The sequence below is a fragment of the Podarcis filfolensis genome (assembly GCF_964270895.1).
Source record: "Podarcis filfolensis genome assembly, chromosome: 3".
Taxonomy (NCBI): Eukaryota; Metazoa; Chordata; class Lepidosauria; order Squamata; family Lacertidae; genus Podarcis; species Podarcis filfolensis.
In genome coordinates, this window is record NC_139606.1 from 83,482,711 (window position 1) to 83,506,808 (window position 24,098).

The 24,098-nt window shown below is 44.0% G+C and overlaps 2 protein-coding genes across 3 annotated transcripts; one reads left to right on the top strand and one right to left on the bottom strand.

Annotated features, from left to right (window-relative positions):
* Positions 1-72: 72 nt before the first annotated feature.
* On the top strand, positions 73-10,176 carry MAD2L1BP (MAD2L1 binding protein). 2 transcript variants are annotated; one of them, XM_083604634.1, is made up of 4 exons: positions 73-175; positions 3,287-3,597; positions 3,724-3,977; positions 6,978-10,176. In XM_083604634.1, exons 2-4 carry the CDS (start codon positions 3,513-3,515, stop codon positions 7,515-7,517), a joined length of 879 nt encoding a protein of 292 aa, XP_083460760.1. In that variant the 5' UTR covers positions 73-175; positions 3,287-3,512; the 3' UTR covers positions 7,518-10,176. The 2 variants fall into 2 exon arrangements, with proteins under 2 accessions (XP_083460760.1, XP_083460759.1); XM_083604633.1 differs by lacking the exon at positions 73-175 and adding an exon at positions 1,171-1,565 and having other exon boundaries at positions 3,128-3,597.
* Positions 10,145-22,691, bottom strand: LOC310758370 (epoxide hydrolase 1-like). Its single transcript, XM_083604559.1, has 9 exons — positions 22,533-22,691; positions 17,725-17,935; positions 15,338-15,518; positions 14,964-15,194; positions 14,729-14,858; positions 13,223-13,428; positions 12,022-12,130; positions 11,647-11,772; positions 10,145-10,561 (listed from the first exon to the last, which is right to left on the bottom strand). The coding sequence occupies exons 1-9, from the start codon at positions 22,559-22,561 to the stop codon at positions 10,360-10,362; spliced, it is 1,425 nt and encodes a 474-aa protein (XP_083460685.1). The 5' UTR covers positions 22,562-22,691; the 3' UTR covers positions 10,145-10,359.
* Between the last annotated feature and the right edge of the window lie 1,407 nt (positions 22,692-24,098).

Here is a 24,098-nt window from a genome sequence, read left to right on the forward strand (position 1 = left end):
AGGGCAGTAGAGCCGCTGGACTACAACTCCCAGAGTCCTCTTCGCCGCGCGGGCCGCGTTCGGATAGAATGCCGCTCTCGCTCACGCTCTCTTCCAATGACAGCGGGTCGGGCAGCGTTAAGGGACGAATCTCGGGACGGGGTGCAGAACCACCGTTTCCAGCAACGTATATGGGGTGACTTAGGCAGCTGCGTATCTGAATAGATATAAGATTTGTTTCTTCTATGACACTAATAGGTTAGGACCGCGGTCCTCAGGAGCAGATTAGCCGGGATTTCCTTTGCTTAGAGAGCTATGGAGGTGCAGTTTGTTTGCTTCTTGCATCTATTGCAACTCTCGAAAATCAATTTAATGGAAAAGGAGTGCAGTTTAGCAATTGCATAGCGACTCAAAAATACAAGTCATCTCAGAGTAACAGTCTCAGATACACGATACGTTTGTATGTATCTTCACGCCGTAGAAATGCAAAATAACGAAAGGCTAAGTGCACTAGTAAAGCAGCAGAACTACAAATACCACCATGCAATCGGAACATATGCACTGAGCTCCTCCCACATTCGTGCGAGGCTTTGTTTTCAAATAGTATAGCCACATCTTCATATTTCTTTCAGGAACTTCCTCGGTGCTAAGTCTCTGTTGATGGCAACGCATTGCATCAGTTGGAAGGGATTGCTCTCTTTAATACGGTCATTACATCAGGTTGAGATGAAAGTTCAGGGCATGTTCTGTGTGGCTCAGCTGTTTGCTGTGACAACTACTCCATCCAGGAACTACTAAAAGTATATTTGCTTACTGAAACCGCTTTTACGATAGGATAAAGGCGGTCACTGTGGGTGCTCTTGCTCAGAGAAGACCAACGGAAATTAATGAACATGACTAAATTAGGTCCATTAATTTCAATAGTCCTACTCTAAGTAAAACTTAGTTAAATGTTCCAGTTACAGATAGGTAGCCGTGTTGGTCTGCCATAGTCAAAACAAAAAAAAAAAAAAAAATTTCCTTCCAGTAGCACCTTAAAGACCAACTAAGTTAGTTCTTGGTATGAGCTTTCGTGTGCATGCACACTTCTTCTGAAGAAGTGTGCATGCACACGAAAGCTCATACCAAGAACTAACTTAGTTGGTCTTTAAGGTGCTACTGGAAGGAAAAAAATTTTTTTTTGTTTTAGTTAAATGTGACGCTTTGTGTCAGGTTAATTGTCATTAGGGCTATCCATAGCAAAGACACAATTATCATTTAAATAGCACTTAAAGAAATAACAACTGCTTTCCAAAATGTATTCCAAAATGTATTTAGTTCATTACCGCAGTCCAATGAAGTAGTTTATTTCCATATAATCCAAATTATGATTATGTATCAGGGGCAAGTGGGGGAAGAAAGCATAATGATATAGGTGCTAGAATTTAATTAAGGTTTGGGGTGTCAAAGCTAATTTCCTTGAAAGTAATAACCAGACTCGTGTATTTAAGATGTGTGTTAGAAGTTGCTAATCTGGAATTAGCACATGTAAAAGCTAGTTAAGTAGGCAGCTTCCTGGATTGTGTATTGGACACTGTGTTGTTGTTGTTGTTGTCGTTTAGTCGTGTCTGACTCTTCGTGACCCCATGAACCAGAGCACGCCAGGCACTTCTGTCTTCCATGCCTCCCGCAGTTTGGTCAAATTGGACACTGTAATCCTAGTAAAATCAACAAGTGTTAATGAAATCAGACTGTCTGGAGCAGAGGTTTTCAACCTTTTTGAGTCCACTGCTCCCTTGAACATCTTCATTCTTTCTGTGGCACCCCTGTGGGGCTAAGGAGCCCAGTTATGTCACCCCTTGCCTGCAGAGCTGGTAACCCCTCACCCTTTTTTCAAACATGTTCCCTTGTGGAGTGTTCCCTCAGCCTCCTCTCCTCTCTTGCCTCCTTGAGAGCCCTCTGGGCAGCTGCTGCTGCCACCCCTGCCTCACACTGCCCCACAGGGGCCTGGGACTTGCCTGTCCATTTCCAACAGGAAGGGCTGGTAGACTGGCTGGCTGGGCTCCCTTGCCCGCTTGCTTGCTTACTCCGAGGCTGCCTCAACTCCTGACAGCCACTACCCCCTGGCCAGCCCCAGAGGCACCATTCATCTGTGGAGCTTGTAGCCAGAACTGCTGCAACTAACGGCTGTACAAGCCTTTGGGAGGCAGACGCAAGAGGGCATCAGAGGATGGAGAGAAGGAAGGAAAAAGGGACAGAGGCCAGTGTTGCCCACTGCACCCATGACCATTCAAGGCACCCCAGGGTGCCACGGCACACTGGTTGAAAACCACTTGTCTGGGGGGATTAACCATGAGCAGCTCAAAGGAAATAGGTGTTAGAATGTAACCCAGCCAGATGGGCAGGGTATAAATAAAAAAATTAACAGCAACAATAATAATATGAATGGAGTCCTCTCTCCCTCTGTAGATGAAGAGGGCTTAGTTTAGGGAAAGGGTAGTGATGTAACCAGGACCAGGTGCTTGAAGCCACCTCCCCATAGAGCACATTTGTCAGGAGTGAGCTGGTAGTAAATCACACTGGAAGTAGTTCATTCACAAAGATGTGATCGGCACAGACCTGTCAGCCTTAATGAGCACAGCAACTCATCTCTGGTAGATCTTGTCACCCATGAAGCAGTTGCTGATACAGTGGTACCTTGGTTTACAGACACTTCATGTTACAGACTCCACTAACCCAGAAATAGTACCTCGGGTTAAGAACTTTGCTTCAGGATGAGAACAGAAATTGCGCAGCAGCTGGAGGCTCCATTAGCTAAAGTGGTACCTCAGGTTAAGAACAGTTTCAGGTTAAGAATGGATTTCCAGAACGAATTAAGTTCTTAACCTGAGGTACCACTGTACTGAAGGTCCCACATCCCCATAGCTGCATAAGTCCCCTCCTCTCCAGGATCCCCCCCCCCAAGGAATCGAGAGATTGCATCTGCACACAACCAATCTCTCTCCACCCTTGTTATGCCTCTTCCTAGGAGACTAGGATTGAAATAGTCACTCAGCCATGAATTGCACTGGGTTACTGGACCAGTCACTGTCTCTCAACCTAAACTCCCTCACAGGCTTTTTAGGATAAAACGAGGAGCGGGGAGAACTGTGGTGTGCTCCTTGGAGAGAAGGGATACAAAAGTAATAAGCGAAATAAAAAGCAATTCAAGTTTAATAAAATGTATTTCATTTTATAACATGGAATAGAACCAGGGCTGGCACTAGTTGTCATGAAAGTACAACAATTTGTGATTTTCATTAAAGTACTGTTGTATTTTTACTCCCAGAAAAAACGGAGTTTGTTGATTTTCAGTCTCTGGTGCAACATATTTTGATAATATATATAACTTGACTTGGCTTGAGTGGGGGGAAGAAGCGGCATTCCCCTCAGGCAGTAAAACGTCTCGGGCCAGCCTTGAGTTAAAAGGCGACTTTTCCTTTGGGTTGAAGAGCGAAGCGCCTACTGGCGCCACGATCTCTTTCCCCGCCCACTGACGTCCCTAAAAAGTTCCCATGATGCTCCGGGAGGGCGGCCATTCAAACCAGAGCGACGTCGGAGAGCAGAAAATGGCCGCGCCCGGAGCGACGCAACGAGAAGGTAAGGCCGGGCTTTGGGTTTTCGACGGCGGCCCCTTCCCTTCCCTTCCCTTCTGGGTCTCTGGGCCTTCTGCATCACCGCGGCCGAGTGACGAGGCCGCTCCGCCTTCTCTCTCTTTCTGCGCAGCCGACTCCGGCTTGGAACTGCGCGACGCTCCCGCCGTTGCCGTGACTGTGGCGCCGGCGCCGCCCGTGGCTTCGGTTCCCGGCGGCGCCTCCTCGGTGTCTGTGGTTTTCCCCGGCTTCGTGACCCGCGAGGGCTGCTTCCGTTTCACCTCCGAGTTCATGAAGCACGTCTTGTACCAGAGGCAGCAGCTGCCTTTGCCTTACGAGCAGCTCGCCTGCTTCTCCCGGAGGCAATTTCCGAAATCACCCGGCCAGGTGAGTTGAGGCTGTTCGCGCATACACGGGATCGCATCCTCGCGTTACAAGCTGTGCACCCGGGGAAGCGCTGGCTGAGTTTTTCGCTTTCGCATCAGGCGCATCAAACCGACACTGGCTTCAGGATGTTCACTTGGGTGGCAAAAAAGGTCTCCCTCGCACGGTTTTCCGCATGTTTTCAGAGACGAGAGAATGTCGGGTTTTTTTGTGGGGGGTAGGCTATTAAGCCGCACGTGCGGATGTATTCAACTTCCTTTTCCTCATACTTGCAACCACAAATACAAATTGGGATCTTCGATTTACCTCTGGGTGGTTTAGACTTGGTTAAAAGTATTTCCTGTGTTCTGGAGGTCGCTCTAGATTTAGCTGCAGTTTATCTTCGGTGGTTTCATATGGTTATGGCAAGTATTTGGGGGCAGCCTCTGCATGGTGATAACAACTTGTGCATTTTAAAGGGGATTTTAAAAACAGGAGCAATCAGACCTCATTAAACTCTCAATTATCAGTGTAACAGGGTAACTAAGAGCATGACAGGCTAACTCAGATGCATTGGGTGAAAATGTTCTTACGCTTTGAGGTTCTGCAGGGTGGAGTAGCCTACCTCACTAATTATATGGGGGATGGATGCATGTTGTTGGATTCTTCATTTATTTTTGAAGGTTAAATCATATGGCTTTAATTACTAATAATAATTGTTCTTAGGACTGGATTGATCAGGAGTTCTGAAGTAATGGGTGCTACTGATGCTGTGTACATCACAAGGACCCACAAACAGTTCCTACTTCTTGGCATATGTACCGGCAACAATCATGTGCTGGAAAATGCAGTATTGCTGGAAGGAGGGAATAACTCAGTTGGTAGAGCATGGGGTTGTGCCTTCCAGCCCCACGTTGGGCAAAAGATTCTTGCATTGCAGGGGGTTGGAGCAGATGACTCTTGTGGTCCCCTCCAATTCTATGATTCTACTAAAGGTAAAGGTACCCCTGCCCGTACGGGCCAGTCGTGACCGATTCTGGGGTTGCGTGCTCATCTCGCTTAAGAGGCCGGGAGCCAGCGCTGTCCGGAGACACTTCCGGGTCACGTGGCCAGCATGACGAAGCTGCTCTGGCGAGCCAGCGCAGCGCACGGAAATGCTGTTACCTTCCCGCTGTACTACTGTTTCATTATTATAAACTTTGATAATGTGCCTTTACCACTTTGGAGTCTTTACCATGGTGTCAATTGTCTGCTGTGGCTAGAGTTGTAATCCCCCTGAAGATGCAGGTTCACAATCTGGAGGTACTCCTGGACCCACTTTTGCTACTAGTGGTCCAGGTAACCTCAATGGCTAGGGCAGCCTTTCATCAGCTTCAGTTGGTAAGACAGCTGTGGCATTTCCTGCATCGGTTTAGCCTGACCAGTTATTCACACACTGGTAACTCCAGTTTGGTTTACTGCAATGCACTAAGTGGGGCTGCTCTTGAGGCTGATCCAGAAGCTGCAGCAAGTGCAAAACGTGGCAGTTGGACTACTTATTAGGGCAAAACAGCAGAATATGACCATTGCATTATGCCTCTGCTGAAGGAATTCCACTGGCTGCCAAATGACTACAGAGCTTGGTATTGGAGTGTGCATCCTACAGGTACCATTCTACCAGGTGGTATGTGACACACCATGTTGGAATGGTGTCTTCAGTGTGGCAGCATCTGCCCTTTGAAACTCCCTCCCACTGCATATCAGGCAGCAGCTTTCTCCATTGGTGTATCAGTGCCAGGTTAAGAAGTTCTTCTTTCAACAAGTCCTCTAAAATCTTTATCCCAGTTGGTATCTGCCCAGGACCTGAATTGATGTTATGTATATATATGTGTTGCTGTTTAAAAAACTATAAATATAAAAAAGTTTAAAAGTTGCTTTAAAACTTTTTATATATGCAACAGTTCTATATATGTCGCTTCATTGTAAATCACATCTAGATAGATGACTCATGGGAAGGAATTCATAAATAAAATAATAAAAACAACAAATGATGTGGTGAGCTGGTCTGTAGTGAACATAGTATAATACATCATTATGACTAGCTCCTAGCAAAGAGATAAATCCTAAAATAAAGATTCACTGCTTATAATTAATGGCCATGAGCCTACTATGCACACATGATACTTCCTAGCATATAGGTAGTTGTAGTATTCTAATAATTGTCCCTAATCTGCTAATATTAATAACAGCAAATTTAGCTATTATAGAAATGACTTACCATATGGCAAACCCCTGGCTAGCTTCATACATTAAGGTACTCACCAGCTACAGCTTTTTGGCATCTTCCGGAGCTTAGAGTTCTGATTGACTGGCAGTCGTTCTTCAGATTTGCACTTTTGGCCCCCTACCAGAGCTCCTTTCAATACGACAACTGAACTTGGAATGGCTCTTGCATTAGTAGGAATATTATGCATTGTATGAAACATACTAAGCAGACAAAACCTCACATTTTCCAATTTTCTAAAGCAGCGTTTTGAACTCCTGCATTATATCTTCCTAGCCAAGGCTGCATCTTCTGTGGAACTTGCCTATTGTATGTTCGTTGATTTAGTATGAAACTGGGAACACCTGCTTTTATACTTGTTTTGACACCTTTCAAAGGGCAGACATACCATTCCCAAACATGATCATATTCTGATGCAGATTTTATGGTGTGAGAGAAACTTTAGGTTAAATGGCACTACAGAAATATTAAGTCTTTGTATTTATTGGGGGAATGAATTTCCATAATTTAATGGGTGCTGTGCAGCAGTTAAGAGAAAAGTGGTCACTGAAGACAAACCACCTTATTAGTAACTGGCTTGTTTTATTTAAGTAGTGATTTTGGTAAGTTATGATTATGACACTTTTTCTGGTTTGTTCTATATGTTATCAATTATATGCCTAGACTTTGAGATAATGTGTGAAATAACTATATTCAAGATTAAATATTGTCACCTTTTCACCTAAAATATTGACATCATTTCAACCACCTTAACCTCACAGGATGAAGATGTGGTCAAAAAAATCAATCCAAAAGATCAAGACAGCAACAACAAGAAGTGTCAGCAAGTACTGAGTGAACTTGAAGGAATGTTTCAGCACTTAGAAAACATGTTCAGTTTGACATTGGTCCCACGAGTTCTTATTCTGCTTGGGGGCACTGCTGTCAGTCCCAAAGAACTCTATGAGATCAATCTGCAAGGTATCTCCATGAGCAGTGCTGATGAGAGTCTGCAGACAGGAGCCTGTATTCGCAAGCTTTTCCGTTCGCTCTTCCTGGCAGATGTATTCAGCGAGCTTCAAGCCGTTCCCACTATGGGTGTCGTTGTTATGGTTCAAGGGCACCGCAACTGTGGTGTTAACTGGTTCAGACCAAAACTAAACTACAAAGTGCCAGCCCGAGGGAGGAAGTTGACTGTCAGCTTATCGTGCAGTCACAGCAAGAATACATCCCTTTCTGCCAACCAGGAGATGAACTTTAACTTGGATGATTACATATGGTTTCAAGCTCCAGTGACAGTGAAGGGCTTTCGTTACTCTTGACAACGTTTTTAAGAGAGAATGCTTAAGTTCCTGTCTCCATATTGCTTTGTAATAAATCTGATCAGCTGCAGCCACAAGTTCCCCTCATTTGAACCTTTTTGCCAGACCCCTTAGAAATCTGTGATGAGCAGATGAGCACTATCATATTCTCCAGAGTTAACTTCCTTTCAAAATGATGGAGCTTAGAAGCAGATCCACCTAGGACTATAGGAAGGGCCTTTGGGGAATTGATTCAAAAGGGAAAAGAGATTGCTTTAAGGCCTACGAAACCTATTACATGATACTTGAAATAGTTATACCAGCGGGGGGAACTTCCTACATAATGTTATATTATGGACTATGTTTACAGGTAGATAACTGCAGTGTTCATGAATTATTTTGGTTTCTGTGACTGTTCAAGAATCTGGCAAAAGCCATATAACTTTCTGCTTTTTCCTGAGTAATAAATGTCTAAGGAGCTATTGTAAGGGTTGTGGCCATAATTAAGAGCAGCACAAATCCCCTCAACACTGGAGGCCTAATAACTTTTAAAGTTTGCATCCCCACAGGATAATTAGAGTGGGAAAAGTTGGTTTAGAAATATTTATCTGGTGCTACGCAGGTGCTTTGAATGACAACTCCCACCATCCCTGACCATTGATCATGCTGGCTTCAGGTCCTGAGAGTTACAGAGCATGTGGAGGGCACTAGGGAAGGCTGCTTGTGAACAATGATTTGTCTGAAAAATTACAAATTGGGGTGAAAACACTTTCTAAATTGTGGAATGTAAAATAATGGAAGTCTTTTTGGCTGAAGAGTAGGGTACAAATGTTATCTCTCGTACTGAAAAGCTCATTTTGCTTTCCTAACAGTTTGCGTACATGAGTACTCCGATTAAGCCGCCTCCTGTGTTTGTCTCTGTTAGTCAAAACTAGAAGCTAACATTGTAAATGTGCTCTTTTTGGAAAGGGCTCTGAAGCACAATCTTTGCTGTAATATCAGCTTCTATAAAGCTGCACAAGATGTTTTGCTCATCTTCAATTGCTGTGATCAAAGTGAAGCTATAGTTTTGCCTTCCCCAACCTGGTGTCCTCTGGGTGTTATTGGACTCCAGCTCCCATCAGCCCCAGCCTGCATACCCAGTGGTAAAGGATGTGAGCTGTTATCCAAAGCATCTACAGGGAATAAAGTTGGTATTGATGATGTAAAAGCAGGTGACAAGGCAGGTTCTCTACTCATTTGCCACAGTGCACCATGGCACTGATGTTCTTCATCAATGAAGGTAAACTGCAGGGTAGGGCTGGGGGGTTGGGACAACCACTGTTGGGCAAGCATTAAAGGAACTAGCATCTTGTTCCCAACCAATGGGCAACATTTTACTTAACGTGAACATGCCCACTATGAAGGGTCTGAGTGCTTTACACTGAAGTGAGGGAAGAGGTTAGTTAGTTGGAGAAGCGTGGCTTTCCTGAGGATAGATTCCTATGTGTTTAGGTGGGAGTAACATTTATCAAAAGAAGCTCAAGACAGATGTAAGGATAATTGGATGTAATAGGTTTTCCTCAGTTCCCTAAGGAAAGATTTTTGGGATGGGAAGCATGAGTAATAAGGAACTGCAAGCTGGATTTTGTTCTGCTTGAAGTTTTCAGGTTAAAGCTGAGACCTATGGGAGATCTAAGAACATATGTTACTTCTTGGGCCAAAGGCATTTGAGCTCCATTTAAACTATTATTTACAAAGCTGCTCGCCTATTCTGGGCCAGAAAAGTTGCAAACTTTAAGGAGAGTTTCTCTAGTCTCCAGCATTATGGATTTTCTGACCTTTGGGACATTTTTGTATTGTGTTCTAATTGTTCTGGGAGAGGCTAAACAAACATCCTGCTTTTAAAAAATGCCTGTTGAAAGCTAACAGAAGCACAAAAGAAGCTGCATCGGTTACTGTAGAACAAAATATTATAGCTACTGAATGTATTTTTTTAAAACAACAACACTTTTTTCAGAGAAAATAGCATGGATTATGAGGAAAGTTGACTTGCCTTCTAAAAGGCTGCCTATATAGTGGAGCTCAGCCCTTGACAGTGTTCCTAATTCTAACTTTACAGCCCCTACGTACAAACCCAGTGGTAATCTACTATAATCTTACAATGCAGAACGCTGTGTTAAAAAGGTTGAGGAACTGCTTCTTCCCACTTGCCATATTTCCTTGAGGAAAATCTGTTGGGGGACTACAAGGCAGTAGTGGGTGAGGTTCATAGCCACTAATACACACCCTCATTCCATTCGCCTCTCTCTCTCAGGCCACCTTTTCCCCTGCGCAGCAGTTAGGCTTATACTGGCACCAATGCAAGCTGTTTTTCACAAGGGGGGGAGCTCCTTCCCAGCTGTAACTTTCTACCAAAAATCATCGTCCTTGCATGACAATTTGCTTCCACTGAAGCAGCTAAAGCCTATTTTCTAAAGCATAATTGCACAAAGCATAATCCTGGGTGAGGCAGGACTGAAAGAGGAGAGGCTGCTTGCCAGATGGGAAGGCTCCTCATCCCTGGGAAATGTTTCTGTTTGATTTTTGTGAAGGTGAAATGAAATGTAAAAAGAATCTGTCTTGTAACAAATCTTGTAAAATCATAATAAGACAAGAACTCTACTACCTTGGCTTTAAAAAGAAGTTGCTTTAATGTAAACAGTGTCTTTTCCCTTTTTTCACACTACTTTGTATGGCTTCCACAGCTAGCCTCATAGAAAAATACTTGCCTACCCAAAACTTAAGGAGTAAATACATGCTTTAAGTATTGTTTAGTTGTCAGAAAGCTTCCAACTTTTGGTTCATAGAGCTCTCTGCAATGCTTGTGCCATTTAATATTAGTTTACAGGTGTTCCACCTTCTTCACAAACTGCCTGAAGTCTTGAGCTAAAAGTGCTGGTTCCTCGAAGGCAGCAAAATGTCCGCCCCGTGGCATGTAGGAATAGGTGACAATGTTCTTAAACAACTTCTTTGCCCAGGAACGTGGGATATGGGTAAGTTCACCAGGGAAGGCAGCAATACCAGTAGGAACATAGACTTCAACCCTGTAGCAGAAGATACCATAACTTCTCAAGAGCTTACTAGATAACATAGGAACTGCAAAACACTTTTTCTTAGTAAGCCTCACTGTGGCAAGTTAAGAGAACATGCTCTTCCATAGCCCACCCATTAATACATATTGCATTGTTTGTCTTCTCCAATTTTTTACCACGCATGCAAACTAAACTATGGCTGGTTCACTAGTTATAGCCATTCCTGGACTGGGACAACCTGCCTTTATAACTCTTGTTCTAATAACCACATAACTGGATGTGGAAGCGTTCCACAATGTGGTCTATATGGTATGGGGTTTAAGTACCTGTTGAATCCTGCTATGAGATCTTTGAGGGAGGCCATGCTCAAGGTCCCTTTGCTGTGTAATGATCAGAGATAGGGCCTTCTCCTTGGTGGTACCCCATTTCAGAATGTCTGTCACCTAAGTGGATAATTTTCAGGAGTGCACTGAAGGCTCAGACTTTGGGGGCATAAATGTGAACTGGATTCCAATAGTGTCTTGTCTGCTGCATTACGGGAGTTGTATCTAGAGATGCACTCAAATGTTTTAATTGTAAGCTGCCCTGAGCTCTTATAGGAGAAATAATATAACTTTACTAGTGAATACTAATATATTGGCAACCATGAGGGCTAAATGGTTCTCTTCTTGCAGATGTGTTCCAAGAGAGTTGGGTTTGAAGCTTTTACTCCGGCTTTATAGCAACAATGGACCTGTGATAGTTTGGGTAATTGGGAAAGAAGCCATCATGGACTTTGTTCTCTTAGTGAATCATTTAGACAACTTAAAACTTGGAGAACAATTCCCTGATCTTTAGGCATGGCCAAAGAATTACATAATGCTAGTTGGGGCTTTGTTTATTTCCTTTGAATCAAAGCATGTAAGATTTCAAAACTTGCTTTCAAAAGCAAATTTGTTGTTTTGGAGAAAATACTTCTGGATGTGATGAAACAGGAGTATTGTGCTTCTATTGCTACTACCACCATAACAGCTATAAAAATTCCTTAAGACAGAAAGCACAGCATCTTTGCAGTGCAATGACTTCTCTTAAAACAGCTTCTGGTTCCTGTTCCTTACCTGCTGTCAGGAGCATTCTGGGGATTCTGGGAAAGATTCTCCTTGTAAAAGCGCATTGATGGTACAATGGAGGAAGTGACCCAGTAAATCATGATATTGGTCAAAAGGTCATCAAGAGAGTATTTCCTAAAGAGAGGAGTTTAAAGCATTATCATAGTTTTACCATCATACCTTTGGTACTTGACTGCAATTTGGTCTACTAATACAGAATAGAAAGTGAGCTAATAACATGCTACCTTTGGGGTGTGTTAAGAGTATACTGAAAAAAGCAGTAATAGGTTAAAAAAAATGCCAATTTTATTGGCTGTTTGAGATGAGAACTCCCCTCCCCCTTCCTAAAAAGGATCCTCACCCCATTACACTTGTGGTACAGACCTTTCCAGACCTCCGTTGTCCATGTTCCGGAATGATTTGTCTGTCCAGGTGGAGAATTTCTCCAGGATGTATGCAGCGAGTCCCACAGGAGAATCATTCAATCCACAGCCTAGATCAGGGAAACAGCATATTACCGTTTACATGAGACACTTGCACCACCTCTGGCTAGGAACTGGGCCCTGCATGGGACTTGCTCAGAGATCAAAGTGAGAACTAGGGCTTTGGATTGCAACCAACTTAATGCCACATCATTCTGGATGTCTTAACTGCAAGGGCCTGGTTCTTCCAAGGATCTAGCTAACCTGGCTGGAGAAAAAAAGCATTTGGCTAGAAAACTGGCCACTGAGAGCACAGGGGTTGCTGCTGACTCATCCATGGTACCTTGGCAGTTTGCTCTCCCCCCGCCACCACCCCTCCATGTAAGCCCATTACCAGGGGAGCTTATTGTGTGAATCTTGTTTACTTGCAGAGTTATTTTTGCTGTCTGTAAAAGTGGGGGGCAGAGATCTGTGTGTGTGTGTACAGTAGTCTCGTGTAGGTGTTACATTCCGGGGAGGGGAATAAATATGAAATCACATATAGCTGAAACAACACCTTGGAATTTTACCTGACAGAGCAAGTGTGAGACCTTCCCAGAGCCTGGTAAGCAGGACAGAGAGCTTAAAAGCTATTTTTGTGCTGGGAAAACCTGGCATGGAAAGAGCTTTTGAGCTCTCTGCCTTGTGTGTGATTAATTTGTGCAATATCAGCTGGCCAGCTACCAAGCACGTACAGCTGTGATCATGCAGGTTAAATGCACATAAGTTGTAATCCTACTGTATTACTTTGCCCTTCCTCATTTGCTTCTGCAATTGTTGGCATCCTTCAGTCTCAAGACACTGGAGTCCACCTCTGGGGATGAAGGTTTCTAGGAGCCACAGGTGAGAGCTGAGTGCAGAGTGAGGACCAAAGGTGGACAAGCTACTCCAGAAGGAGCATGGCATGTCCCCCCACCAGTGCTACTACCCATCCCCTGACACCCCATACACTCCTCTTTTGCAATAGAAAGTTCTAATTAATGAAGCCTGATTAATCCAAATCTCTGTAATTTACTGCAGTTATTCCTATGTGCCTTAGCTAGTACAATTTCATTCTGTATGGGGAAGACTAAAATGCCTCTTTTTCAGTGGGGGCTTCACAAAACACAGGATGATCAACAAACCTGCTGTGTCAGGCTTGGTGGCCTGGATGTGTAAGTAACCAGATTCTCGCAAAATTTCATACACGTGCTTCTCAAAGTATGGGAATAAACGACGTGCGTCTTCCCTGGTGAGGCCCACCAGCCATGGTACATAGGCTCCCAGTAGTAAACCAACCAAGCTAATGTTACTGGTGAAAACCATGTTCAGATGAAGCCCTTTTACAGATCTGAAAAGAAGGCATGGAGAGTTTTCCTAAACTTTCTAGTAAATGTGCTTTGGCTAGCATTAGAGTCAGAACCAGCAAATATGGAAGAACAATGAGAAAATACTTGGGAGAAGTGACATCCAGGAAAGAGACATAATCATCCCTTGTATACACAGGCAGGGATATATTGCTGTTATTTAATACTGCTTTTAATAGTGGTTCTTGTGCAAGCTGGCATTTCTCAGTTGCTTGCCATAAGTTCAATTAGGAGCAAAATCTGGATTTTCTTCAGGGCAGAAATTGATTCCTCATGCAGATGTAATCCAAAACTTATGTTTCTGTTCTCAATTACTTCCATGAGTCCTGCTTTGACAACAAATGCTCATTATATTCTCCGACATCCTTCCTTGCAAACAACAACCCTTGCAACCCCTGCAGCCAAGTTGCATGAAGAAAGATTATGCCTAGATAACCCCCTGCTTTATAACGTAAATGTAAGGTAAAATTAGGGATGTGGGTGGCGCTGTGGGTTAAACCACAGAGCCTAGGACTTGCCGATCAGAAGGCCGGTGGTTCGAATCCCCACGACGGGGTGAGCTCCCATTGCTCGGTCCCTGCTCCTGCCAACCTAGCAGTTCGAAAGCATCTCAAAGTGCAAGTAGATAAATAGGTACCGCTCTGGCGGGAAAGTAAACAACGTTTCTGTGCGCTGCTCTGGTTCACCAGAAGTGGCTTAGTCATGCTGGCCACACGACCCGGAAGCTGTACGCCAGCTTCCTCGGCCAATAAAGTGAGATGAGCGCCGCAACCCCAGAGTCGGCCATGACTAAACCTAATGGTCAGGGGTCCCTTTACATTTAAGGTAAAAGTAAAGGACCCCTGGACGGTTAAGTACAGTCAAAGGCGACTATGGGGTTGCAGTGCTCATCTCGCTTTCAGGCCGAGGGAGCCGGCGTTTGTCCACAGACAGCTTTCCGGGTCATGTGGCCAGCATGAATTAACCGCTTCTGGTGCAATGGGACGGAAACCAGGGCACACGAAAATGCAGTTTAACTTCCCGCTGCAGCGGTACCTATTTATCTACTTGCATTGGCATGCTTTTGAACTGTTGGTTGGCAGGAGCTGGGACAGAGCAACAGGAGCTCACCCTGTCGCATGGATTCGAACCACCTTCCGACTGGCAAGGCCAAGGGGCTCAGTGGTTTATACTACAGCGCCACCCACTTTACCTTTACCTTTATAATGTATAGATATGCACAGCCACTAATTTATGTTGAATATTGAGGAATATGTAATAGAGAGAAGGACCTCCACCACTTACTGTGGCACCATCTGGGCTATGTTTGTGGTGATCTTGGAACCCCAGTCTCCACCCTGTAGATAATATTCCTGGAAGCCGAGTCTTTGCATTAGCTTGTGAAAGATTCGAGCAGCAGCCAATGAATCAAAGCCTGTCAATGGGGACAAAAAGTACTGTATCAGTAAAAGACATCTACCACAGCTTTTAATTAAAAGCAGTGCCCTGGAAATCCCTCCTTGGTTTATCTGCCACTTACCCTGTTTGTGAGGGGCCTCTGAAAAACCATAACCTGGGATGGATGGAGAGATGATCTCAAACACCACATTTTCACCACTCAGTCCATGACCAGCAGGGTCCGTAAGCAGTGGGATGATCTTATAGAATTCATAGAAGGAGCCAGGCCAACCATGCACCATCAGCAACGGCCTAGCATTCTGACCTTTCGGGGTGTGAGATGGTTTCACATGGATGAAATGAACTTCAATTCCTGCCAGAAATCCACCAGACAAGTTTTAAGTGCTAGCTGCGGCAGAGAAAGCTCACTGTGGAAAATGGGGTTGGGGTTGGTCTGAAAGGATTAATCCCATTACAGGATATATTTATGTGTAGTTCAATGGGGAAAGAATTCACCTTCAATGGTTGTCTTATAATGTGGGTACTGGTTGAGGATTTTAACTTGTTTTTGCCAGTCAAACTGGGTTCTCCAGTAGGAGACCACTCTCTGCAGATAGTTGGAGTTGAAACCATAGTTGAAGGCAGCCCCTTCTAGGGGTGGTGTGTAGCGGGTCTGATCGAGACGCTGGTACAAATCCTACAGAGAAGAGAGAGAGAGAGAGTCCCCATAAAGAATACTTTCAAAAGTGAGGCATCCTAACCTCTATGAATAGTTCTTAGAGGATCAAAGGCTTTCCACTATATATTAGGGGTGCACAAAGATTGCGCTTTCTATATGGCCCTAAGGAATATTACGCAAAACAGTGTTGCTCATATGGGTTTCTGGCTGGATAAAGACTTTGACTGAAGGCCTCAAACTAAAAGAGTTTTTTTAAAAACAGACGAAAGAAACTTTCATTTCATTTAGGAAGAATTATTTGTTTTGTATGATTGGGGAATGGGAAGCGTAGAGAGTGTTCCATGTCCTAAAATGCATGCCAAATACTGGGTAAAAAAGATTCTGAAACAGTCAAAGGAGAGCTTTCCTGTTGCTAGACAGCATGATTAATTTTGTTCCTATTTAGAAAATGTGACCCTCGAAACATATCTTAACATCTTGAAAGATTTTCAAGTCCCTTACAGAAAAGGGGCTGTTGCAGTTTTTGAAGCTGCTTTGAACATGTCAATGATAGCATATTGCCAATATAAGCTACCAGGTGACAATTTATTAGTTGAGGTCTTCTCTCTCTTCTTATTCTCTTTGGCGATTACTCATAGCAGTGTAATAGTGTCTTCCATGAACACGGTCTTAACAGTGTGTCCGTAGGTGACTGTGGAGGCCAATTCTGGATCCACACGTCCTTCCACAGTGGGGACATGGGATTCCAGGCAGGAGCTGATCACGGTGAGGGTTTGCCAAACATGCCTTCCTCTTAGCATATTTCTCCCTTTTATCCTTAGTTTGAGCATCTTCAAAGTCCATGACACCTTTGGTAAAGCCTGTTCTCCAATTGGAGCACTCGCAGGCCAGTGTTTCCCAGTTGTCAGTGTTTATACTACATTTTTTTAGATTTTTAGATTTGTCTTGAGATAGTCTTTAAACCTCTTTTGTTGGCCACCAGCATTATGCTTTCCATTTTTAAATTTGGAATAGAGTAGTTGCTTTGAAAGACAATACTCAGGCATCCAAACAACATTTTAATGTATTTTTAATCTTTGTTGGAAGCTGCCCAGAGTGGCTGGGGAAACCCAGCCAGATGGGCAGGGTACAAATAATAAATTATTATTATTATTATAATGACCACTCCAATGAAGTTGATGTTGAGGAATCATTGCTTCAACACTAGTGATCTTTGCTTCTTCCAGTACACTGGCATTAGTTTACCTGTCTTCCCAAGTGATATGCAAAAATTTTCAGAGACACCGTAGATGGAATTTTTTGAGGAGTTGGAGATGGCATTTATAAGTGGTCCATGTTTCACAGTAAGGTTGGTAGTACAATAGCTTTGTAAACAAGCATTTTGGTTTCCCTGCGAATGTCCCGGTCCTCAAACACTCTGCACTTCAATCGGGAGAAAGCTGCCCTTGTGGAAATATAACTGCCTAGGTAGGAAAAGTGGAGGTCATCCTCTGAGTGTGCACATACTACTGTATGTTGTCACCAGCATACTGAAGCTCTATGACGGAAGTTATGGTAACCTTACTCTTTGCTTTCAGCCTACTCAAGTTAAAAGAGCTTTCCACCTATTCGATATATGGTTTCTACCCCGGTGGGGAGTTCAACAATGTGTAGGGCAATGTATAGAGGTCTTCCCAGCCCTCCTCCAACACAGTAATGCTTGAATTGCTAGGGTGATGAAACCTGACACCCTCCCCCTGTTTCAGCTAAACCACAATCCTCTGCAGCCTTCTAAAATCAGATAACATGGCGTGGCCACCTCAGGATCACCTGTAGTTCAAGTAATTAGTAGCTGGAGAGTCACAGTGATACAAAGCTTGTTTGCTAGCATAGTATCCCAATGACACAGGAAAACTGGCCTGGCCAGTTTGGGCTTTACCAGCGCCCTCATCTGACCTAAAAAGCATGACTAACATGATTGGCTGAAAAGAAGGTAGGCAGCTACAGAACTGGAATGTGATCAATCCTTAGTGTAATCCTACTCAGTTGGCAGACTTACACACTCTCAAGCTCTCACAGGGCAGTTAGAACATCAAAACACAATATTAAAAGCAGTTTAAAACAATCACAAAAATAAGCTGGGTCCTAAAAATATACATCTCAGGTGTCAAAAGCCAGGGTAAACGCGTTTGTACCATAAATTTTACACATAACACCCCCCCCATTTCCCTCTTCTCATTAGTACCTGGATTTCCTCCTCTGATGTCGTTACTTTGAAGGGTCTGATTCCTTTATCTTCTTCATCAGTATGTGGTCTCTCTCCAGAGCCCCACCATCCATCTCCCATTTCTAGGGTCTTCGTCCTCTGCCTAGACAGAAGCCAATATACTAGGAGACCTCCACCTCCGAGCGCACAAGAAGCTGCAATCATGTTTTTCTGGGGTGTGTCATAAGACCTAGAAAGGCACCCAACATTCTGTGAGGCAAAGGCTGATAAGCAATCTATGTGTGCAAAAGAAAGAGTACTTGCAAGTCTCCTTAGAAGCAAATGGTGGGCTTTCACTGAAATGCTTCTCGGTATTTAAAATTGTAGCTTAGTATAAATTAATAGGACAAAAAAATAGTTCTGAAAAAACATATAATCAAAGGTTGTATATGCAAGTGTTCTTTAAACATTTTAATCACTCTTTTATGCTTGCAAGAGGTAATAAACTGAAATTTCATTCTTTGTTGGGCTCAGCAGTGGCCCGAGAAGTAAAGATTGGGGTAGATGGAGACATAAAGGGGATTATAGGGCAAGATTTGGTCTATGTGTTAGGTTTCTGTAAAATAAATAATAGTATATTTTACACGAACGCTGCAATCCCAAACATATTTCAGAAGTAAACCCTATTGATTTTGATTGCATGAACTTTCAAGTAGACATGATTAGGATTGCAGCCTTGTTTTAATAATTTCCAGTTATCAACTGTACTTTTCAGGCTACAGATTATAACTGAATATGCATTTCATTCAAATAATGCCAGCGGTAGGGTGAGTGGGTGAATTACTTGTTTCAGGTGACTTGCATCCCCCCCCTTCCTCCTCACCCATGCCACCTGTAATTTTGATTAGGTAAACAGAGGATAGTAATTTGCACTGAGAGTTTCCAGGCACTATTGGTATTCTAAAAGTTAGACTAGTTGGAAACTGTTACTACTGCCATCCTGTGATGTCCAAATAGCTACTGTGTTTAAGACTGGGTAATTTGAAAGGAGCCGAATCATATAAACAGAATGGGCATAGTCTGGGAATGTATTCCAAAGCGGAGAACTCAATTTCAGTCCCCATTTTTTTAGCTTGGCATAACTGTAAATCTGGACCTGTTTTTAACTGTGAGTTTACACATGGTTAATTTCATTCCTTGAGAATAATAGAGGATGAGGTTGGGTGCATTTTGTTTGCATACAGCTATGAATGTGCAAATGTAGGCATATCCAAGCATAATATTTTGCTTCATACAGCTAGCTTAAGCAGTGAGGTATGAAAGCCTGTCATTCCTGTAAAGTCTAGGGGGGGGGAAAATATACTACTATTAATTTTAAATAAAATGGCATAAAGTGCTGTAGAGCAGGCATAGGCAAAGTCAGCCCTCCCGATGTTTTGGGACTACAACTCCCATCATCCCTGGCTAACAGGACCACTGGTCAGGGATGATGGGAGTTGTAGTCCCAAAACATCTGGAGGGCCAAGTTTGCCTATGCCTGCTGTAGAAGGTGAACACACAGCCACATTTTTAAAGAGAAAATAGTCCTAATGAGCACTGCTGCAGGAATTAGGAAAACTTTGTTGGTATTCTGCCATTTTTCGTTTTGTGAAGAACACATAATCTAAGAGTACTAAGAAATACTCTTTAAAAATCTCTTTAAATGACATGGTAGGGGAGTGTCTTGTTCATCATTTGTGATTCTTGCTGGGCCCTATCCTATCTACCTCTAACTCCATGGAATTTCACAGTTGTGTGAGTTGGCTGGAGGAAGAACACCATTTCCCAGTGACAAAAATATTGCTCTTGGAAAAATGCAATGTCCCAGGCAAGCAAAACACTGTCTTGCTTTAAAATGTATTGGTCTTTCACAACAAATGAGTAACAGCTGCTTATGTATTAACCAAGAAATATTAACTCTGAAAGGACCTCAACAGTGCAATCCTATATGCACGACTCATTATTTTCAAGGGGGTTCTGTGTCAGGTAAGTGAATATCAAATTGCCGCCTAACTGAAAAACTGAGTTGGGTTACAGGGGCCAGAAATACACCATAATGCAAGGAGAACCCTGATGGAGGAGGTCAAAGACCACTCTGGTCCAGCATTCTGTTCTCGCAGTGGCCAACCGGATGTCTGAGCAAAGCCCATAGGCAGGACTTGAGCACAGGAGCTCTCTCCACTTGTGTCCCCAAGCAGCTGGCATTTAGAGACAGTCTACCACCATCCTGACTAGCAGCCATTGATAGCCTTACCTCCACAAACTTGTCTAATCCTCTTTTAAAGTCATCCAAACTGGTGGCCATCACAACATCCTGCAGCAGCACATTTTGCACTTTTAACTGTACTGAGTGCAGAAGTACTGTATTTTTTGCTCTATAGGATGCACCCGATCATAGGACGCACCTTGTTTTAGAGGGGGAGAACAAGAAAAAATATTCTCCCCCTCTTTGCTCAGCACCCCTTCAGCGAAGCGGCAGGAGAAACGGAGCCCCTCCATTTCTCCTCCCGCTTCGCTGAAGGGGCGCTGTGCAGCTCTGCCTCTCTGCTGAAGCCAGCAGAGTCTTGCTGGCTTCAGCAAGCTTCAGCAAGCTTCAGCAAAAGGAACCCGAAGACTCCGGAGTGCAGCGGGACCTCCTGCTGCGCTCCGGAGGCTGCAGGCAGCTATCCCTGAAGTCTCTGCAGTGAGTGCGAGTTTCCGCTGCGCTCCGGAGGCTTCAGGCGGCTATCCCTGAAGCCTGGAGAGCGGGAGGGGTCGGTGCGCACCGACCCCTCTCGCTCTCCAGGCATTCAGCGAAAGCAACGCGAAGCCTCAGGAGCGCAGAGGGAGCACTCCCTCTGCGCTTTGGAGGCTTCGCGTTGCTATCGCTGAAGCCAAGGAGCCTGCATTCGCTCCATAGGAGACACACACATTTCCCCTTAATTTTTGGAGGGGGAAAAGTGCGTCCTATAGAGCGAAAAATATGGTACTTCATTTTGCCTGTGCCGAATCTTCCTGTATTCAGCTTCACTGGTTAACCTTGGATTTTAGTATTAGGATAGAAACTTCTCCCTATCTACTTTCTCTACACCAGGAGTGGCCAACTCCCAAGAGACTGTGATCTACTCACAGAGTTAAAAACTGGCAGTGATCTACCCCCTTTTTGGGGTTCAGGGCAAAAATGTTGAGCTTCTTTGGGGGGAGCCAGAGATCTACCACAGACGTCCAGTGATCTACCAGTAGGTCGCGATCTACCTGTTGGACGTGCCTGCTCTACACCATGCAGAGTTTTATGTGACTCTGCCCGCCCCTCCACCCTTAATCATATTTATTCCAAATTAAAAGCTCCAGATGCTGCAACCTTTCCTCATTGAGGAGGTAGCTCACTTTGATCATTTTAGTTGCCCTTCTCCAATACTGCCTGCTAACCCATCCTTATTTCTAAACTTTGTTCCATTCTCTTATGTAAACTGTGCGCCTGGCATGTGATTGTGGGTTGTACTTTGGCTCTTTTGCCAATGCCTCTCTGAAGGGTTGCCCTTTGTCCCAGGCACAACAGTAAGAAAAATCAAGCTTATTAATGCACATAGCATTTCAATTCCTGTCCGAGCACAATAGAGGAACCAGCAGAAGCAGTTATGCAGTGCTTTTCTGAACATTCAAAATGCTTTGCACAATCTTCTTGCAATCCTTATGTCCTGTATTACCCTCATTTTGCAGTTGAGGTTTTCCACTGAGAGGCAATGATTTACTTAAGGCCACTTGGTGAGTTTGTGGCAGGAGAAAGTAGCTTTCCATGAAACCACCAGTTTGGGTACATATGACATAGTGAGCAATTTTGCTACTAAGGGACACCTGGATTTCTGCAAGCCAGGAACTTCCCCCTCTTCTAAGTTTCCGAGCTCCTTAGAAGCAGAGTAGTCAGATCCTTGTTTATTTAAATCTCACAAGGATTTAGCTACTCAGAGGCCTTATCCTGGTAAGATATGGCGTTGATTCAGCACCAAGCAGCTTTAGTGGTGCTAATCTGCCTCAAGCAGGATCAGAACTTGATGGCTTTATGGAGGGGTCTATCTTTCCAGCACTTCCGCGGCAAACAGTCCTAGGCTCCTTTCAGACTGTCCTTTGGTACATATTTGAAGGGAGCTTTAAAAACAAAGTAGCCGTTCTACTTAACTATGCATTTAAATTAAGAGCTACATGGTGTTTACTAACCTGATGAACACCCGCTTGTGGATAAAAAGAATAAATTGGGGGGTCTTCCCACCAATGGGTGTAGCCAGGGGGGCAGTTCCTACATCAAGCGCATAAATAAAAATACTTAACTAAAAGGAGAAACTGTAGAAAGATTTTGACAGACTTTTCTGAGCACTTGGGGTGAAAAAAAAAGTAATTTAAAACAACTGTTGCTGAGATATTTCATTCAGAATCTGTTTGACAGAGCCAGACAGAGAATGATGACAGGTAGGTGTCATGCCCACCCCCTAACATAAATCTTGGCTACGCCCATGTCCAGACCTCTTTTCTATGTATGTTTATGTAGGAAGTAGGTATTCCAATCTGCTTGAAACATGACTGTGATTACCTACCTGGGCTGGTAGCTATTCTAGTTTCATTGCTCCACAATAAAAATAAGGAGTTTGAACTGCCCTTTGCTTCTTAATTTCAGAGCACAGTGAACTGGGTTGGCTGCCCTGGCTTCACGACTCTGCAGCCAGCATTCAGACCAGTCCCTCGCCATTTAGCTTCTAGCTAAATACCAAGTCCAGCTTATCCCACCCCATAAGCTCCCCCAAGAGCAGCGCCTGCTGCCTCCTCTTTACACTCACCTGACATTCTGCAGGATCTGCTGCCACATGTCTGCAAGATGGGCCTATGAATCAACAAGAGTTCAGCTTTGACCCACGGACAATGCCGTTGGAAAAACCTTCCTAGGTCCGTACTTCCGCCTTCAACTGCCTGTTCCCAGTGCTCCGTTGAGTAACATTGAGTAAACAAAAAGATTATATAGTTTCCTACTGCCATCTACTGCCTAAAGGCATGTTTCCATGATGGCTAGCAGGACTGGTCAAAGACATGTTGCTGCCTTGAGGCAGAGCAGCAAATGGCGCCCCCTGGCTTTCTCTCTTTCTTCAGTACAGTGGTACCTCGGGTTACATACGCTTCAGGTTACAAACGCTTCAGGTTACAGACTCCACTAACCCAGAAATAGTACCTCGGGTTAAGAACTTTGCTTCAGGATGAGAACAGAAATCGTGCTCCGGCAGCGTGGCAGCAGCAGGAGGCCCCATTAGCTAAAGTGGTGCTTCAGATTAAGAACAGTTTCAGGTTAAGAACGGACCTCCGGAACGAATTAAGTACTTAACCCGAGGTACCACTGTACTTATACCACAAATCCCTAGTGTGCTGCTAACACTATATGCATGTCTGAGACTGCCTAGTTTTAGTTGAAGTGACAGAACCTGTGCTATATATGAAAGTCAGGGATGCTCAAATGGCAGCAAGCTTTGTTGACCCTGGAGCTTCTGAAAAACCCTGGGTAAGGACACAAAAATGGGAGAAGGTCTAATAAAGTTAACTAACACCATGCTCACTTCTCTGTCACCAACATGTCCACAACCACTTGGAGCCACATCTCTCTGAGGTTCCTTATTTTTTGAAATACAAATCTGGCCAATCTGTTGCAATATAGAGCAACTGCAGTAAACCCCACATATAAAAATGGCTTTTCGCATTGTGACCTCTCGTGATCACAATGCAGAACTGCTTTTGCTGAGTTTCATTGCAACTCATGCACCTGTAAGCATGTGCCCCCGTTAGCTCTGAGGATGCCACAGCAACTTTACTCAGGCAACTATTGTGGAAACAATAAGACTTTCTGTAAATCCGCTTCAGGGAGAATTTTTATTCTTAAAAGGCTTTAGCCACTTCACTGACATTATGAAAACTCCTAAGATGCCTCCTGGAACTGGATATTGCGTTAAAATGAAATTTACTTTTCAGATAAACAGTGAAGTTTTCCCAGTTTACCTGACACTCTGCTGCTTCTCCTTTCCCCTTCTAAAGGTAAAACTAAAGGACCCCTGGACAGTTAAGTCCAGTGAAAGGCAACTGTGGGGTTGCGGCGCTCATTTCATTTCAGGCCAAGGGAGCCAGCGTTTTTCCTCAGACAGCTTTTCGGGTCATGTGGCCAGCATGACTAAGCAGCTTCTGGTGCAACAGGACACCGTGATGGAAACCAGAGTGCACAGAAATGCCCTTTACCTTCCTGCTGCTGTAGTACCTATTCATTTACCTGTACTGGCATGCTTTTGAACTGCTAGGTTGGCAGGAGCTGGGGCAGAGCAACGGGAACTCACCACTGTCATGGGGATTCGAACCACCGACCTTCTGAT

Excerpts from the sequence above, each read along its gene's own strand:
- MAD2L1BP (XM_083604634.1), top strand. The coding sequence starts at position 3,513 with ATGATGCTCCGGGAGGGCGGCCATTCAAACCAGAGCGACGTCGGAGAG. Across the intron at positions 3,598-3,723 it reads CGGAGCGACGCAACGAGAAG|CCGACTCCGGCTTGGAACTG; the intron begins GTAAGGCCGGGC and ends CTTTCTGCGCAG. Across the intron at positions 3,978-6,977 it reads TTCCGAAATCACCCGGCCAG|GATGAAGATGTGGTCAAAAA; the intron begins GTGAGTTGAGGC and ends TTAACCTCACAG.
- LOC310758370 (XM_083604559.1), bottom strand. The coding sequence starts at position 22,561 with ATGTGGCAGCAGATCCTGCAGAATGTCAG. Across the intron at positions 15,195-15,337 it reads TTATAAGACAACCATTGAAG|GAATTGAAGTTCATTTCATC; the intron begins GTGAATTCTTTC and ends GATTTCTGGCAG. Across the intron at positions 12,131-13,222 it reads CACCAAGCCTGACACAGCAG|GCTGTGGATTGAATGATTCT; the intron begins GTTTGTTGATCA and ends TCCCTGATCTAG.